General features: G+C 48.4%; 2 protein-coding genes across 2 annotated transcripts; both read right to left on the reverse strand.

The window, feature by feature from the left end:
* Positions 1–3,720: 3,720 nt before the first annotated feature.
* On the reverse strand, positions 3,721–8,332 carry SF3B4 (splicing factor 3b subunit 4). The gene is made up of 6 exons (XM_032302560.1): positions 8,232–8,332; positions 7,645–7,773; positions 6,841–7,383; positions 6,333–6,539; positions 4,265–4,438; positions 3,721–4,069 (listed from the first exon to the last, which is right to left on the reverse strand). The coding sequence occupies exons 1-6, from the start codon at positions 8,263–8,265 to the stop codon at positions 3,882–3,884; spliced, it is 1,275 nt and encodes a 424-aa protein (XP_032158451.1). The 5' UTR covers positions 8,266–8,332; the 3' UTR covers positions 3,721–3,881.
* A 1,026-nt stretch (positions 8,333–9,358) lies between these two features.
* MTMR11 (myotubularin related protein 11) lies at positions 9,359–18,046 on the reverse strand. Its single transcript, XM_032360816.1, is given in 18 exon segments — positions 9,359–9,889; positions 9,891–10,025; positions 10,569–10,862; positions 11,527–11,709; positions 11,964–12,137; positions 12,450–12,616; positions 13,171–13,241; positions 13,480–13,546; positions 14,005–14,129; positions 14,214–14,302; positions 14,451–14,538; positions 14,791–14,926; positions 15,057–15,135; positions 15,585–15,727; positions 15,905–15,965; positions 16,154–16,275; positions 16,709–16,799; positions 17,163–18,046. Coding segments are annotated over 18 exon segments (2,148 nt in total). The 5' UTR covers positions 17,229–18,046; the 3' UTR covers positions 9,359–9,832.
* Between the last annotated feature and the right edge of the window lie 965 nt (positions 18,047–19,011).

A 19,011-nucleotide genomic window follows, 5' to 3' on the forward strand; every position in this document is an offset into this window, starting at 1 on the left:
ACCTAACTCAAGGGATTGTTATGAGGATAAATGGAGATAATGCAGATAAAACACTTAGGACAGTACCTGATGTATTAGTAAAAGTTCAGCAAATATTAGCTGTTATTATTTTTACGATTATTATTGTATAGGCCAGGTACCTTTCAATATTCTCGGGAGACAGATTAAAAGAATGAGATTCCTTAAGTGTTCAGTGTCATACAGGGATACTTAGATTGGGATCCATGAATTTTATGGAATTTTTGCTTCAGGGTATTGGATATATACGAAAATGTGTATTTTTCTTGGGTAGGGTCCATAGTTTTTGTTATATTCTCAAAGGACTGTCTGTGGCCCACAAAATATTAAGGACCCATGGTCTAGAGCATGCATGCATTCTCAATTGACCCCAAGGGGTCAAAAACTGGTTTGCGCAGCAGGAATCTTAGATGTAACAATGGTTTGTGTTCCCCTGAAAAGGGCCCTAGTACATAAACAGATACACAGCTTATCTGTGTATTAAAATTTCATGCAGGGGTGCCTGGGTGGCTCAGTGAGTTGAATCGCTGCCTTCAGCTCAGGTCATGATCTCAGGGTCCTGGGATCAAGTCCCGCATCAGCCTCTCTGCTTGGCAGAGAGCCTGCTTCCTCCTCTCTCTCTCTCTCTCTGCCTGCCTCTCTGCCTACTTGTGATCTCTCTCTGTCAATAAATAAATAAAATCTTTAAAAAAAAATGAATTAAAAAAATTTCATGCAGGGGGGGTGGAGACCAATTTGAAAACAATGTCTCCTGGTGGGAGTGGTTGGGGGGGGCAATAAAAAAATTGTTGAAAAACCCTGGTTTGGTGAGTAACAAACAGATGTGTGGAGTGAAGTAAGGAAATGTAGGAACAACACTGGTTCTGCACAGAGAACCGCTGAGCACTGGCATCTGTAATGGTAGGGGAGTGGGTAGTTAAACTCAATGACTGGAGGAGGCACTCCAAAATTAGCACTGACTGAATGAAAGCTCAGAGATTCTAAGAGTGAGCGCCTGAGGAAACAGTGATTCCAAAGAGGGAAGCAGGGTATTCAGCAAAGGCACGAATTCACTCTGTGAGGGTGGTGAATTCATCCACATGCCATCTATCTATCAGGTAACAGCTGAAAATGCCACACAGGAGCTTATATGAAAAAACAAGCAGGTAATCATCAGCACGAGGGTAACCGTCATTGACGTCCTCATGGATGATCAGTTAGAAGTCTGATGCCGTGGAGGCAGAAAGGACACAGAGGCTGAGACAAAGCCTCCCACCACCTGGGGCTGCTGGAGTGCCAGCCTGGGGAGCCTGGGGCCAGGAGCCAGCTGCTAGCTGTGCCGGGTTCCCAGCGCAGCCAGGGCCTCAGCTTCTGGCCACTGCAAAGCAATTGTGTAGCAGAGCTCTGTTTAAAATGGAGAGGTCAATTTATCCCACTGGGATTTAGAAGCCTGGCATTCTTAGTCATCCACGGTGTGAAATAATCATGCCGGAACTTCCTCAAGCTTTTGACAGCTGTCCACTAGATGACCCCACTTGCCTATGTCCATTCACCTCAAAGTCAACATACCTGAAACTGAACTTACCATTTCCATCTTGCTCCCCAAAATTCTTCCTGCTGCATACCCTCATCCTGATTCCGCTCTCCGTCATTTCACAATACCCATTCTAACACCTCATCCTGCTACTTTGCCTTTTAATAAAATACCTCCTGGGTGTATCCCTTCCTCTGCATCCCGGCTCGGCTCCTTTCACAGCCCTCGTTTAGGACTTCGTCTCTCACCCGAATTATTGCCAAATGCCCAGCTTGGCACCTTGCCACCAGTCATCTCCCTCAAACTACCTTGTTTCTAAAATGCAAATCTGTCCCTCCCTTACTTAAATCCCCACTGTGGCTTCCATTCATGGAGAGCAACTTCCTGCAACCTGTGTGCGTGACGGGGTGCTCACATGGGAATTCCCTCAGCATGTTGGGCTGCTAAACAGGGCCTGGACGGCAAGAATCCCTGAGCCATTAATAGCTTCTGGCCTGAAGCTGCCTTCTCTGTCAGTGCGGTTTCAAATGGTTCTCTGCCATGTGAGAAAGGACAGAGAAGCACAGATCCGTGGGAGCCCCCCCTGCCCCACCCCGACTAGGTCCAACACTAAATCCAGTGCGTTTTCTGTTGTGCCATTCAGCAATCTCTGCTTCCACTCAGGAATATTCCATCCATCTGGAATGAGCTTTCCTTTCTTCACCTGGGAAACTTCTGCCCTTCCTTGAAGATTACATGCAAATGTATCACTTTTTTCCCAGGAATTTTCTTGGACTTTCATGCTCCGTTAGATACCCTTTCTCATGCTCTCATAATATTTTGTTTCATAACAATCTCTTATGTGTCAGCCTACTCCCTTGGTAAAGAGCAGAACAGAACTGCCTTGCTTGTCTGTGCATTACTTAGCAGCCACCAGCGGAGGTTGCGTCGCCATCAAGTCACGTGAATGAAAACTGCAAGAGAATGAGGGCCAAGCTCACCTTTTTCTACCTAGACTTCAGGAAAGTTCATGATCACATAAACCAGAAAAAGAGCTTTAGGAAGGGTGCAATATCAGGGGATTAAATGCAGCAAAGAACAGAAAGAAGGCCTTTGGATTTGGTCTAATTACTGAAAGTCTTTGAACACAGATTTAAATGGGATGGAAGTCAGGTCTGGAAGGACTGGGGAGAAAAAAACCAGGGATAAACCCAAATACCTTATTCCTGATGTCTAAAGGTAGACAACGTAAGAAAGTAAAGGTTTACTGAGTTCCTACAGTCCCAATTTCAACGGTTTTGCAATTATGTAAGACACTTATATATATGGCGTCAAAGGAAACCGAGTTTAACACAGTATGCTCAAAGAAATCTGGCTTCCTTCCATATCATTCCCCTCTCCTCCACCCCTGCTGTGGGATCAATTTCCATTCATTTTTATCTGTTTTTAAAATACAAACAAATGGGGGCACCCGGGTGGCTCAGTTGGTTAAGCACCTGCCTTAAACTCGGGTCGCAGTCCCGGGGTCCTGGGGTCCAGCCCCGCATCTGGCTCCCTGCTCAGCAGGGAGCCTGCTTCTCCCTCTCCCTCTGCTGCTCCCCCTGCTTGTGTTCTCTCTCTCACTCGCTCTCTCAAATAAATAAATAAAGTCTTCTAAAAAATAAAATATAAATAAATGTATAGATGATCACATACCACCTCTTAGATGTGGTGGCATACTACACTTTCTGTTCTGGTACTTTCTTCACCTGATGTATGCTAGAGAGCTTTCCAAATCACCACGTAGCCTTTCCTCACTCCTCTCTGCTGCTGCTACACAGATTTACCAGTTTATTCAACAAGGTCCTTACTACCGATGGATAGAAAAGTTGCTTCCAGCGTAATGTCATTACATACAGTGCTGGGATGGGTGGCTTTGCACACATTACCTCGTATTTTTGCCAGCACTATCCCCAGGAACTTTACTTCTGTCCTCGCGTCATGGTCACAATAACCTGTGTCATGGCTTCTGGGTCTCAGCTTACAAACAGAGCCTTTTAAAAATGTGATAAGCACCCTCACTCCTACCTTACCATTCTTCTCCCAACATACTTCCTAGAGAAAAGAGAGAAAGTTACTCTGCCAAGGAAAACAGCATGAAGCATAAACAAGGAATTTAGTTTTATTTTCTCTGTGCATTTGCAAAACACATAGGACCAACATAGAAAAAAAAAATAAAACCTCCTGTTTAAAAAAAAAATTACACCTAAGGAAAAAAAAAAGGCCTGAGAGGGATTAGTGCCTAAGCCCTACGGAGCTACAGCAACTCTGATTGGTCCAAGGAATTGAGAAGATATTGGGAAGATAGAACAGGAGGCAAGACAATGAAAAATTATTGCGGAAGAGGGCCTCGAAGTGGGCCACGAGGGGGAACTGGAGGACGGGGGGTGGGCCGGGGTGGAGGGAGGGGCCCCCGCTGGTAGCCATAGGGGGGGGGTCGTGGAGGCCCAGTGTATCCATGAGGAGGCATCAGCGGAGGAGGTCCACGCATCCCATGCGGAGGCATAGGACCTGGGTGACCTGCACAAAGGAAAAGAAAAGTCAGTCAAGGCAAGAAATAGGAAGTGTTGATGTGGGGTGAACGCACAGAGAACACTAACAGGGAGACCATGAGCAGAAATGCAAATAAAAGAAAAGCGAGGGGACAGGGCTGTGACAAGGGAGTTGTAGGACTCTGACACTCAAGGATGACAGAGGTGGCTAGAGCCTACTCACCCATGGGAGATCCGAACGGAGGCCCTCGAGGGGGCATGCCCATTGGAGGAGGTCCAGGATGAGGCATTCCAGGTGGTGGTCGCGGTGGTGGCTGCCCCCCAGAGCCTGGAGGCCCAGCATGGGGGTGTCCTAAGCCATGAGGGCCATGGTGGGCCAGCTGCATCTGAGACATCCCTGTGAGAACAAAACAGACACAAAGAGCAAGGAGACAAAAGGAATACAGAGAGCACAGAAGACGGAGAAAGGAAAAGAACAAAATTGAGAAGTCAGTCACATCAGGACGTCTCAAAGAGAAGGCTGCTATGAAGTGCCTTTATCCTCAACCCCATTCCAAGGGTACAAATAAGTCAACTACTCCCAATCATCGGTCACCCACTCCACTTGTTCCTCCCACAATTTAAGACGCTCTAATAGTGCTGCAGAAGTCTGTAACAAGTGGAATGATTATTCCACTGACAGGATTTGGGAAGGAAGCAGTGATCCTGTCCAAGCCAAGATCTAATTCTAAAGAACGAGTAAGAATTTTTCAAGTGGACAAGAGTGGACTAGAATAACCCAGGCAGGAAACGTTAGCATGTGTAATTCACAGGGGCATCAAACAGCTAGTTATGTTCAGGGAAAACCAGTAACCCAGGAATGGAGAGCAGCATGTAGTCAGGGGAGTAACTGGCAGGCACTGATCACGAAAAGCCTAGAATGCTATGGTGACAAGTGTGGGTTTTACTCTGTAGGTCAAAGGGAGCAACAGAAGAATCTTGAGCAAGGGTGTGTAAATGTCTGTGTTTTAGAAAAATAACTCTGTGCAAGTGGATCAAAGATAAGAGAAACGGGAGGCAAAATATTAGAAAATTACTATAATAAATTCGGTGTGAAATAATGAGTATGAAGGGGCCTGAACGAGGGCACTGGCAGTGGGAGCCAATGCCAGAAATATTAGTAAGACTTGGTATCTACAGTGGGGTGATAGGAAGTAGTTAAAAATAGTTCCCAGATTTCTGGGACGCCTGGGTGGCTCAGTTGGTTAAGCAGCTGCCTTCAGCTCAGGTCATGATCCCAGCATCCTGGGATCGAGTCCCACATCGGGCTCCTTGCTCAGCGGGGAGCCTGCTTCTCCCTCTGCCTCTGCTGCTCTCTCTCTCTCTCTCTCTCTCTCTCTGGCAAATAAATAAATAAAATCTTAAAAAAAAAAAAAAAAGTTCCCAGATTTCTGAATTAAGCATCTGAAAACAAAGAATACTAGAGGTATAATAGGTTTGAAGGGCAGGATAGAACAGTGGAGCTGTCAGGCAGTAGTTGACTTAAGGTCACGGACCAGGGATACGTATCTTGGAGGCATCGGTGTACAAGTAACAGCACTATGTGGAAAAGAGAACTAAATACAAAAAACCTAGCTACATGGAGAGAGAGAAAAGCCTATTAAGATTAAGGAATCAGGGTGCCTGGGTGGCTCAGTGGGTTAAGCCGCTGCCTTCGGCTCAGGTCATGATCTCAGGGTCCTGGGATCGAGTCCCGCATCGGGCTCTCTGCTCAGCAGGGAGCCTGCTTCCTTCTCTCTCTCTCTGCCTGCCTCTCAGTGTACTTGTAATTTCTCCCTGTCAAATAAATAAATAAAATCTTTTAAAAAAAAAAAAAAAGATTAAGGAATCAGACATAGATGAAGACTCCAGAAAAACCAAGGAACAAGATTTTCAAAAAGGATGACATGCCCAGTTTCAGGTACACCAAAGGGCAAACCAGATAAGAATGGAAGCACCCCCTAGATCTGGCAATCAGGTTACTGCTTTGGGGTAGAAGTCACAGGAGAGAAATTAGTAAAAGTTAAAGGGGAAAAAAAGCAAGTAGTTATATACTCTGGATAAATTTAAATAAGAAATGGAGACAGAGTGGTAGCTGTTAAAGTAAACAGAGACCAGTATTTTGTATGTTTTTATAAACTAATGTCTGAAGAAAAGTAGAGCTCTGGAACTATCTATTACTATTATTGCTGGGCAACAAGGGCAGCACCATACGCAGCAAGAGAGCTCCTCCACCAGGCTCCTCCCTCCCTTCCCCAGCAAAGAACACCCACCTGGATGGGGCATCCCACCCGGTGGGAATGGGTGAGGATGTGAGTGCCCATGTCCAGGATGTCCAGCCCCTGGGGTTCCTGCTGATGGTGGGCCATGCCCTCCAGCCCCAGGAGGCATAGGTGGCGGGGGCATGGCTGGGGGTATCCCAGGTGGAAGGGCTCCAGGAGGCGGCACTGGGGGTGGGAAGGACCCAGGAGGAGGCATGCCTACAGAGGAAATGGAAGAAAAGTTAATGAAAGTAAGGAGAGAATGTCTTCAGAGAGCCTGTTCAATGCAGCCTCTTTAGGCAGGATAAGCTCTTTTCCCTTCCTCCCTGCCCTCAAAAGTCAGAAGCAATACTAGACAACTCTGAACAACTTTCTTCCCCACCACAACTGTCACCACTCACTCCTTTTCTCATCACCTACTGACCCCACATCCCCCTTTATCTGTTCTTTTTCCTTCCTTTTGCCCCACCCTCACCACACCCCAAACCCAAGACAAAAATATTCTGAGTAAAAGCTTTACCTGGAGGAGGAAGCCCAGACCCCAATGATGATACCACAGGATTGGGGGCTGAGGGCGGAGGGGGTGCGTCTGCAAACAGCTGATGAGGACGGTCAGCCTGGGAGAGTGGGTTCTGGGCTGCCAGAAGTCGTTCAGCTGCTGAGCCATGGCGCTCACCCTTGGAGTCCTTCTTGAAGGCATAGGACACAGTGATAGGGCGGTTACAGAGATACTGCCCATTCATAGCCTCAATAGCTGCATCCGAAGCATCAAATGAGGCAAAATTAATAAAGGCATAACCTTTGGAGTTGCCTGTGTCAGGGTCCCGCATAATCTTCGGGGTTTGTAAGATGACCCCAAAAGCGCTGAAAGTATCATAAAGCAGCTTCTCATCAATCTCCGGGTCCAGATTGCCAATGAAAATGTTGGCTCCCACGTCCAGGTTCTTGTTGTGAGCTGATGCCTTGTTCACCCGTATTGGTTTCCCATAGAGTTTGATCATGTTCATGATCTTAATGGCATAGTCAGCATCTTCCTCACTCAAGAATTCTACAAAGCCATACCCTGGGAAGTAGAAGGGTGGAGATTAACAACTTAAGTAAAGTGATTTTAAATGGGGTATAACTCATTCACCTCCCAAAGCACAAAGAACATGAAATAACAACCTCACTTCAACTGGAAATGGTCCCGGAAGCAAACTGTGAGCTACCCTTAAAGGAAAGAATCTGCAGGTGATTTATTCCAAAACAGATATGAAAACTGCTGGAACCCTCCAGGGGCAGTCTGTCTGGCAACAGGTAAACATTCCTCTTGTCATGTACTCACCTTGGTGCTGACCTGTGACTCTATCTTTTGGCATGTGGGTGTTGACTACCGGCCCTGCCTGGAGAAATAGCTCCCACAGCAGCGGTTCGCTAACCTTCTCGTCCAGGCCCCCGACATAGACAGTGGCATCTAGAAGATAGGAGCAGATTAGGGGAGGGATGAGATAATGACAGGAAAAAAGAGGTGACAGGCGGGAGAACTGCGAGTGCACATGGGGTGTAAAAAGCAAAAAAGTAAAAAAGCAAGATTAAGCCCTTACACCTCCCTCATTCTAGAACTAGAGAACCTTAAGTCCAACTGAAGGTTCTGCAGCAAATTCTTTGTGAATTGCTTTGTTTCTGGTTTTTGTTTGCTCGTTTGTTTTTGTTTTTGTTTTTTTTTTTAAAGAGAAGGCAGAGAGGATCGGATAGAGCATCACACCTACAGGCCTCAGTCGGCACCCGGCTCCCCGCCCCCAGCAGGCACGAGGGCCGGTCTCCCGCCCTCCGAGGGGATCCGATCTCCCAACCCCGGCGGAAACACTGCTGGCCCTAGTCGAGGCCTCCCAGCTTCCCTGGGCCCATTCCCGGCTGGTCCCCTCCAATCACCCTGGTTCCGCTCGGAGATCGGCCCGGCCGCCATGGCGAAAGAGCTCCCGCCGTCTCCAGGCAGCGATCCCACCCCCTGACCTTAGTCACTACTTCCACTTCCGGGGCGAAAGCGGTCTTGAGAGCGGCGGGCGGGGCCGCAACGGAGGAGGAGCCGGAAGCGGCTGCGGCCATCTTAGGAACCGCGGGGTCTACGCTATTTGTGCGATCAGCTATTCCTGTCCTTGGTTTTGTTTAGAGTCGCCGCTGCGGGCCATCAGAGCGAGGAAGGCGGACTGGAAATGCCCAGACCCTCTTAACGCAATGCTAGACGTTAAAGGACCACAGTTCTCCCAAAAATGTAAATTCGACAGCTAAAACAGCAAAACTTTACCTTTTAAAATACTGTGTTGGCGGGACACCTGGGTGGCTCAGTGGGTTAAGCCGCTGCCTTCGGCTCAGGTCATGATCTCAGGGTCCCGGGATCGAGTCCCACATCGGGCTCTCTGCTCCAGAGGGAGCCTGCTTCCTCCTCTCTCTCTCTCTCTGCCTGCCTCTCTGCCTACTTGTGATCTCTATCAAATAAATAAGTAAAATCTTTAAAAAAAAAATACTGTGTTGGCAAAAGATCCTTCTTTCTGTTCCCCGGAGAAGGGTGTGCTGTGGAAACCTCCCCTTCCCCCATCCCAAGGATTCGGCTACCTTAGGGCATGGAGGCAGCCCTCCACTCTGTCCCGCAGTCTTTAGGAAGCGGCGGCCTCAACAGACCCTGGCCTTGAGGCGTTTCGTTTTTCCCCAGGGGAGAGGATTGTGGAACGTCTGAGCTGGGTTCATGTCCGAGCTCACCTAGTCCTATTGCATGAGGGGTGATGGAAACCTGAGACTCAGAGGAAGTGTGATAAAAGCCGAGGGGTGGTTGATATTAGAGCCCAGAGGCCTCAGTTTCGACCGTCAGAACACCCCGGGCCCAGCAACCAACGTCTCAGACGGTATGCTCTTTGCTGATCTAAGAAGATGCATGTGGACTTTGCCTGGCCTATCCCCGTATTTCCTTAAGAATAATGTGGTGGGTCGCATCCTCTCCTGGTTTATACCCAGCAGTTTCTTACCTAGGATCTTTTATTCAGACACAAGAGATAATGCCAGCAACATGTATAAATAACTGTGCTTTAATGAACTCCTTAAATAGAAATGTCACTACAAAATATACAGTTGTCAGAGACAGGGTGCCTCCCATACCCACGACATACCCATAGGAAAGAAAGGGAAGAAACAAACTGGGAGTAAGCAGCAGGAGGAAGTGAGAATGAGTTCTGTAGACCATCTTTTTAGAACTGACAAACAGCATCTCCCATCTCACATTTAACAGCTGGATATCCAAAGGGATAGAATTGCCTTGAAAAAAACAAAGGTAATCTTATTCAGGATTGCTTTTGTTTCTTAATTCCTCAAATCCTAAGAAACATCTTGAGCAACAAAACAGGACAGGGCAAGAGTTGGGAGGTTAGCACCACCCATCTGCAATGGAAAGTTGATCAGTGAGCTTGCTGAGGGCTGGAGTGTCAAAAGCTGAGACAGCAAGACCAGATAATAAAAATTGGAAAATTAAAAAGAACCCTCCCTCACCCCCGACCGCCCTCTGCCAGGCCCATAAAAAAGACAGCAATTTCAATGGGATTGGGAGAGAATGGTATGTGAATCTCTTTTCTTGGAATGATCCTCAGGAGATACTCTTGGTGTCCATTTCCTTAAAAGTTCCTGAAGATGGGATAGCTCATCCTGGAGGCCAGAGATTGTGGGAGCTGAGAGGCCTTTCTGGGGTGACGAGAGGCAGAGAGGAATATTATTATAGCTTTAGTTGCCTGTTTTATGAGAGCTGTCCATTACTTCTGCCATCTTTTTCTATTATTACTATTACAATTGACATACAGTATCCTGTTTCAGGTGCACATCCTAGTGATTTCTTCATACTTTTATAAGATTTTGTAAAATTATACTTTTATAAAATAGTACTTTTACGTAATTTTTATACAAAAAGTTGATCTTTTTATATATTACAAAGTGATCCCCGTGATAAGTCTAGTTCACATCACCTCTGGCATCTTTAATTCTCTTTCCCCCTCCAACTACCCCCCTCTCAGCTCTAGGTTCTACTTGATCTGAACCACAAGCAGTCTTTCCCATACATACACACATACTCCCAAACCTATCTACTCTGATACCAACAAGAATGGTACTTCAACCTCAATCCTCCTCAGTCTCTTGGTTTTCCAGCTCCTGGTTTCTCCCAGAACATTTGGTTTAGCAGTCAAGCCCCTTCTCCCACTCCTAATCCCTATTCCTGTCTTCCCTCCTCACCTGGACCTCAGGCCTTCCCCTCAGGTAGCAGCGTCTCCACAGCCTGATCTGGGGTCCCAGATATCCAGGCAGCAGCAACCCCGGGGGCAAAGGGCAAGCTCCCCAGTGTGAGGGGAGCCCCCACTCCTGATCAGCCAGGCTTTCAGAGGAGATAGCTGGTCGAGGGAGCCAACGAGTAGAGACACCCAGTAGGGAGGGGCTGTCCCGCCAAGGACAGAGCTGATTCAGGGGGGTCAGGGCCCCTCTGGAGAAGAGCCACACAGAACTGGGGGGTCCAGGAACCAGGAAGCTTGTCTAAAGGGAAAAGAGAAATCAACTGGCAACCTAGAAACCAGATGACCCCTCTTTCACCAAACTGGGTCAAGAAGGAATATCTAGCTGCCGCCTGCTCACACTGCATTAGTGATCAACCTACCAGACTCCCCCCTGAGAACTCTTTATCTACTCTCCTCATTAGGCCTCAAACTAGGCCTCAGGTCTGATTAAAGTCAATTTAAGGGAAACTTAAAAAATGTGTATAAGAAAGGGGTTACTGGGTGGCTCAGTCAGTTAAGCATCCAACTCTTGATTTCAGCGCAGGTCATGAACTCAGGGTTGTGAGATCCAGACCCACATCGGGTTCTGCGGGTGCTCAATGGGGAGTCTACTTGAGATTCTCTCTCCCTCTACCCTCTCCCCAGCCCCACCCCCACTGGCATTCACATGCTCTCTCTTTAAAATAAATGACTCTTCTAAAAAATGTGTGTCAGAGGTAGAAAAAGATGAGGACAAGAAGGACCCCCTCTGTGCTATTCTAGGATTTCTGCCTTCCTGGGGACAGTCAAGGACTCTGACAGCTACAGAAGTGTAGGGAAGCTTTCCCTGGGGCACTCAGACACCATGTCTTTCCACTTCTCCCTACCTAGTAGGATGAGCCTGTGAGAAAGTCGAGGGAACCTAGGAAGTGTAGACACCTCACCTGCTGTCTAGGGAGCCAGGAATCTGGGCAGTATTCCGGGTCATAGCCAGGATTATGGAATTGTAGTATCTGTTCACTGCTGTAACGTAAATCCCAGTCCCAGACGGACAGTTGTGGGTTAAGAGAGTTCCCAGCAAGGGGTTGGGAGTACCCTGGGGTACAGATTTGTGTATAGGAGTTGAACTGGACAGAGAAAACAAGAAAACGGATGGTTAAGCAAAAAGTAATCCTTTTCCCAAGTCTGGAGAGAAATCGTAAAAAGCTCACCTCTTCCTCTGGGAAATCAGATGTGGGGTGAAAGTCAAGTCATGAGAATGAGCACCAACTCCCCTCTTCCCCCAGCCCCACAAATTTCACTTTCCATAAATCAAGACTAAACAGAGGGTATTTCTCAAGAAGAAGAAAAGACAGCTCAAAAATGGAAGTCACTGACTGACCTGTCCGCTCTGCTTTCCGCGCTCCCAGGGAGTATTTCTCAAGAATGTGAGAGTGTCAGGAACTCTGGCACTGTCGTGAAGAGCAAGAAGGAAAAATTCTGAGAATTCAAACTCAGCTGGAAACTGCTGGAGGAGCTGCCAGACACAATCAAGGAAGAGAAGAAACACTGGAGCCTGAGAAGAGGGAAAGTGAGAAGTTAGAAGGGATTGTAGGGGGAGGATGACACCTAAAGGGGGAGGATGACAAAATGATGGGGGACAAGGGACAAGGCCAACAGGGCCACTAAGGTCAGGGAATGGAAACCTAGATTGAGGGTTCTAAGGGGTTGTGGCGCCTTATTCATCTAGGTCTCCCTTCAAGCTCAACCTAATCTCAAGATCTTTCTAACCCAATTTTACTTCCAGTGGATTATACTATATAGTTTTCTCATTCCCTTATACCTTTAGTAATAATCTCCCCCCAGTACCCTCCCCAAATGATCTTACCTCTTCACTGGCTCCAGTTACTCCAAGTCGGGTCAGGAAGGGATGTCCAGCTGCCACCCACTCTCGCTGCACTAGTGATTGGAAGCCAAGCAGTGTTCGGGCTCCAGGGGCTGAAAGCAGCTGGACGAGTGAAGAGAGGAGGCCATTGAAATCACGATCACTGCGCTCTGGGTGACAAAGAGGGAGAAGGGACAAAGAAGGAGGGGCCAAGAAACTAGGGCAGAAGAACATGAGAAAAGGAAACGTGGCAAGAAGAAGAGAGGGACACAGAGGAGAAAAGTGTGGGTTACGGAGGATTGAGAGGACAAATAGAAGTGAAGAGAAAATAAAGACCTTGAATGATTCAGTTCATAGACTCCACCTAGATAGCAATACCCAGCTTCAGTGTAGGAGGCGGAATCATAAATCTCAAACCAGCCTCCTCACTGTCCTTCCCACCCCAACCCAGTCACCACCTACTGATGGAAGGACAGGAGCAGCAGGCAAAGAACCCTGCTATTAGGGACCACAAGCTATTGTAACACTACAGCTAGTAGTAATACTACTGCTACTGGGAGGCAGGGTAGCACTGAAGGATGAGTTAAGGCCCATGGGTAGTTCCTAACGACAGGAGAGGAGGATTGTAGTGCTAGCTGGGGACAAGAAGACTTAAAGATCTTCCTCCCATTGGCTGGGTAAAGGAAAAAGGAAGGCATGGAATAGGTTAACCCAAGAAACTCACCTTGGAGTACTACAGAGCGAACCCTGGCTGTCACTAAGACTGAGATGTCACTGGCCTTTCGAAGACAAGACCTGAGGGGGCAGATAAGGAAGAGGAGGGAAGAATGATAAGCCTGGAAGAAAGGAGTGATAGGTCATGGGATGGAAAAGAGGCAGACTCCAAAATTCTGCCCGTTCTTCTAAGGAGCAGCAAATAAGAGTTTTCTTGGGAAATCAAAAAAGCTTATGAAAGGCCATTCAGGAATTCAAGTTAACAGAAAATTGGGGTAGGTTGAATTATATAAATTGTGGCTGGAAAATGCAGGTGTACCTGACATAATCCAGCCATCGTGTTCCTTCCAAGGCTGAGAGCCATTTCTCCTCAGCTGCAGATGAATCTGAGAGAGAGGACAGGGGTCAGAAGGACAAAGGGATCCGGAGAACTCAGAATTTATGATTCAGGGTCTGCAGCCTGAGGTTTAAGGATAAGTTGGGTAAGGGTTACTCAGGACTGGGGATAGAAATAAAAAGTAACTGTAAATGGTCATGAGGCTACTACAATTAAATTGTGGGGGCAGTTGTACCACCACGTAAATGTAATAAAATTCACTGAACATTTAAGATGGGTGAAGGCTAGATTTTATGGTATGTAAATTGTATCTCAATAAAGCTGTTAAAAAAAAATACACCAGGGATAAGAAGACAGGAAATCAGTGAGTCTGTGGGAGATGGGAGTTGAATAGAAAACTGTGGATCTTTGGCCTGAAGGGTTGCTCATACTGTGACAGGCAAAAGGGTAAACCAGGTTAGGGTGAGCAGACCTAGGTGTGGGGGTAGGGGTCAGAGGTCATCTCACCAGGCAGGCAGAGGGCCCTCAGCTTCAAGTGGGCAAGTTGAACATCTGTAAGACTAGGCAGTTCATCCACAGCGTCCACCAGCACAACATCTGAATGCCCAGCCTGGAGCATTGACTCCACTGCTCTGGAGAGGAAGAAGTCACAAGGTAAAGGAACAAGTGTGGCCAAAACCTCCAACGATTCTTCTGCTCATCAAACCTCCCCTCACCTGATATCCTCTTTGTTAGGGTCGCTGGCTGTATAGAAGCCACCACAGCGGAGAAGATCACTGCCCCCAGGGTGATGCCAGGACAGGCGCTGCAGATGGTGGGAGGTTAGGATCACCATGGGAGAAACTCCTAGCCCCACCCTATCCCGCACCCATCCTGACATCCCTCTACAAGGACCCCCCTCTGACCTCCCACAACCATCTAATCCCCAACCACCACCCTGGCCCCACACTGACCGGTCCACGGCCCTGATGGAAGTGGCCAAATGTTCTCCTGACCTCACTGTCCAGAGTTCGCTTCGGGACCCAGAAATAACGGGGGAGGCTATGAAATTGAGAGTTATAGTCACAGCTTGGCTCAATGAGCTCATTATAATGCAGACCTGTCATTACAAGGAAGTTGCTCAGGAGGGAATTATTTCAAGGGACCCCAGGTTTAGAGATCTAGGCAGTAAGGAGGATAGCTTTACGGATCTCGTAAGAGGCTAGGGTTTGTGGGCAGTCCCAGCTCTAGAGGATCTGAGAACTGTGGGAAGATCGGGAGGGCAGCGGCAGTTGGGGTAGACTGGGGGATCACCTGGTGGCTACGTCGAACCTCTCATTGACAGTGCTGACTCTCCAGCCCTTGGCCCCCTGCTTTTTCCGCTCAGTCTCCCAGTCTTCTGATGTCTCCAAGAGGGGGATAGGTGGTTTTCTGGACCCTGAACTCTGGCCTAGGGCAGGAAAGAAGCACAGAAAAGAAGGAAGAGGAACCAGAGAGAGCTTCTCAGCTCTACTGCCCTCAGCCAGCCTCTGCTCTTCCCGATTCTTTACCCTTTCCTACCCTAAAGCACCCTCACTCACCAGCCTTGCTCAGGGATATCCCTGCATACTGTTGGGCTTGACTGCTCTGAGCTCTGGCTCGGACAATGGCCATGGTCACCTGTGGAGGAAAGGGCATCCCAGCCTTTTGGCTCAGACTGAAGAAGTGAAGAGGAGGACATTGGTCCCATGTGTTGCTCAACTGCCTTTGCCACCAATAGGGAACCGAGAATACCGTCCCAAGGAAGGGAGCGTCCGCAAGTGCTGGGGACTAGGGTTAGGAGAACACATCCAGAACCACAGAATCATGGATTGTCAATTCTGGGAGGAATTTCTGAAACAATCTCATCCTGTTTTTCAAAGGAAGACACTGTCATACTCCTGCTAATTGGCAGTGCCGGGTTTGAATTAAGGCCCCTTACTCTCATTACAGTATCCTCTATCCTAGCCTTTTAGCCTCTCCTTGAGGAGAGAAGCAGACAGAAGGATGAGGGGGGTCCTAGGAGATAGGGGAGTAATAGGAATGCCAAGGAAAGGATCCCAAGGTTCTAAGGGGAGGAGGAGTCTTACCTGAAAGGCCTGAGGCTCTAGTCCTCCAGCCTCAAAAGCAACTCTGAGCAGCCGGAAGTCTCGGCCATGAATGAGAATCTCCTCAGGGATAAATTTAAGTGGGGACCCTGGACCGAGAAGCTGGACTCTGGACAATCCACTCACTGAAACCAAGAATTAGAAAGCAGTGTAGCCATGGATCAGGGTCCCTCTACAAGGAAGTCTTCCAGCCCATCCCACTCCATCCCTGCTGCCCTCTAAGAATAGAGGAAGGATGAGGAAGGGTGAGCCCCCAGTAAGCCCCTTCACCAACACCTCACCCCCCACATCACCCCACTCACCAGCCTCTAATCGCCCAATGTTGACCAGGACAAAATCATATTCACTGCTCAGGGGAGTCTCCTAGAGGAAGCGCATGACTGATGCTAAAGACATCTGAAATCTTGCTCATTATCCTACCTTGGCAATCCCTAACCTCCCTAGAGACAACCCCTTAAGCATAAGTCTCCCTGTCTCACTTATCTAAATCCTCCTAGACTCACCAATCCATTTCTCACGAACTGTCCTTTCCATTGGCCTAACCATCTCACCTGACTCCGTTGCCATCCACAGGGCTGGAAGGTGACCCTCAAGTTGGTGCAGATCAGGGTTCCAGGCAATTCAGGTTCCAGCCCCTTCCTTACCCCTGGGGCCCATGCTAGGATCTGCTCCCCTACATGGGAAGGGGGAGGCCAGGTTATGACTATTCCCAGTGTCACCCACACTGGTATACACCTACTCCCCTGAGACAGAAGGCTGTAAAGAAGGAAGATTAAGATCCTCCCCTAACTCCACTAGAACAAAAGTTTAGGAGGAGGTCATTTGTATTCTTTTACTCTAGAGCTTAGAGCAGTGCCTGGCACCGAGTAGGGAACTCAAATAACTCTTGAATAAATAAATGAGGAAAGGGAGTAACAGAGTCTGGACCGTCAAGGTCCACACTCCTCGCCAGCTCTGACAGAGAAGAGAGCAAGCCTCAGCCAGAAGCACTTTGAGCAAGTAGAGGAATACAGAGGTATCTTTGGTGAGGTTTGAAGCAAAGTTTGAGCAGGATGAAATCTGGAAGAGTCTTTGGAGATTGGAAGTATTGGAAAGGAAGTTATTACCTGGGAGGCATCCCGTGGCCAGCTGACGGCCAAGCTGACAACTCCTGGACTCCAGCATCCCAGTCCTCTGGACGGACTTTGGCCCAGAGAGCTGTGAAGGGTGTAGGATTAATCCCCAGGCCTCTCCAATCCGGGGATCCGGGATTACCTCAGCGACCACGGTTGGAGGCCTACACTCAAGACTCTCAGGGGAAACTGAGATCAGCGGTTGTGAGGAGCTTAGGACCCAGTTGGCAGACAGTAAAGGGAGGGGCTGGTTAATGGATAATGAGACAATGAACTTGAGACTGTGAAAAAGACAGACCGAGCTCCATCAAGAAAAGTTGATATGGGACACACCCTCCTCCTCTTCTAGCTCCTTTCTTAGCTCCTCTTCTATCTCCATATCCTCCTCATTTACACCGTCCTGCCCATGGTGCCCTTCCCTCCCAAGCCCAAGTCTCCCCCTCCTTACCCCCATGTCTGGCTCCGCCTTCTGGGGGGCGATGTTGAAACTCTGGCCCCGACCCCCCCACCACATTTCTCTGGCTCCATCCGGGGACGGAGCAGTGAAGGGGGGGAGACCTTGAAGATGCTCAAACCCCTTAGGGAGAGGCTGAATCTTGTAGTTAAGAAGAGGAAAGTCAGGGAGAGGGGCAGGGGACAGCACCAGGGAAAAGAGCGTTTGAGGTGCACAGAGCGCGATTAGGGGTCTTTTGAAAGGTGTGTCCAACCCAGCTAGGGAGGCTCCTCGGAAACTTCAGTCGACTCTGGAGAGGGCGGGAGAGATGCCCAGCCCCTTAAAGGGGAATACGCACAGTTTTGGAAAAGTGAAGAAGCCTGGAAAGGGTGAGGAAAAAATGGATAACTGGGGGGAAAAAACCCAGATTCTTTCCCCAACTCTAGATCCTATGCTCCTTCTGTTCACAAGCACTGGAAAGTATTTGAGGGGAGCAGTAATACCGAGTATTAACCCGGAGTAATTTGGGCTGGGTTTTTTGTTTTGTTTTGTTTTGTTTTGTCTTCTTGAAGTGGGTGGTGCAGTGGGAGGAATGCAAAAGCAGTTCAGGCTTCCTCGCTGCCTCCCCTGACACACCTGTTAAAGTAGTAGGGAGTTGGGACTCAAGGGATTTTTTGCCTGGGGAGGCCCAAGAAATGAGGGAGAAGAGTTAAAGCATGTTGTATATGGTTCTCCGGGGAGCATGAAACATACCTCGTGTGGAGGGTGCCCTGAGAACACTGGAGAGAGAAATGGAAATATCTCTTGGTCACAGACAAGTACAGGAGGGTATGTGCAAGTTCTGGGAGTAGAGGGAGGCCCAAGGAAGAGATCTTACTCCAAAACACACACACACACACACACACCGTGGGAAACCAGAGCCCATTCCAGGTACATGATCCCTCCCTCCAACCCAGACATCAGATCTCCAAATTAATGATTCATGTTCTGGACCTGCAAAGCTGAGGGCTTAAAACCTCTCTCAGTTCAACAGCCCCATCCCGCCATGATCTCCCCTGCAACGCCGCCCTGCAACTGGAGAAGCAGAGGTGGGTGGGGAGGACCCTAGGAGGGAAATAAAGGAATTGCAGTTAATGGCGCCTGGGTAGAAGGCTAAAGTCTGCATTTAGATGCAGAAAAAGACAGGAAATGCAATACAAAATAAGGGTTAGCGAGCTGCTGTTTTATTGATGTTTGAGTCTATACAGAGGCAGCAGACCTTAGGTGGGCCCCAGTTTTCCAAAGTGACACTCAACTCTCCCCTCAGCACACACACCCTTCCGGCCTCAGCTGTAAAAGTTCCCTGTCTTGGCTGCTACTGTGGAAATAGTGAAGATATTGGGACACAGGAAGTTAATTTGGAACAAAGAGGCATATACCTGCTAGGAAGGTGGCCCAGAAGCCTTATTCTAGAAGTCCTAAAAGCTCCCAAGCACCCCCAACCCCACCTACTTCCCATGGTCCTCAATCTCTTAAGGGAAGAAATACTTCCCAAGGTCTCTTGCCATAGGAAGAGCTGTGCTCCACAATTATAAAATCCCATTCCCCATTTTCCTTCTCCCCACCACCCTTCATTCAAGAGCCTCATTCTATTCTTCATATTTTGAGGTATAGCAGCAGCAGCAGCAGCAGAGGAATCTGGGGGGGGGGGGAATCAGGGGAATGGGGGGAGCTGGAAGCAAGAAAAAAGTTGGTGACTTGGATGAGCAGGGGAATGAAAAGGGGAAGCAGCTGAGGGCTAATGGGAGGACCACCTCTCCGTATCCCCCACACCAGCAGAGGTTTTAAGTGGATGAAAGGATGCAAAAGCATGGGGCTAAATCAG

Source organism: Mustela erminea, chromosome 10, assembly GCF_009829155.1.
Source record: "Mustela erminea isolate mMusErm1 chromosome 10, mMusErm1.Pri, whole genome shotgun sequence".
Taxonomy (NCBI): domain Eukaryota; kingdom Metazoa; phylum Chordata; class Mammalia; order Carnivora; family Mustelidae; genus Mustela; species Mustela erminea.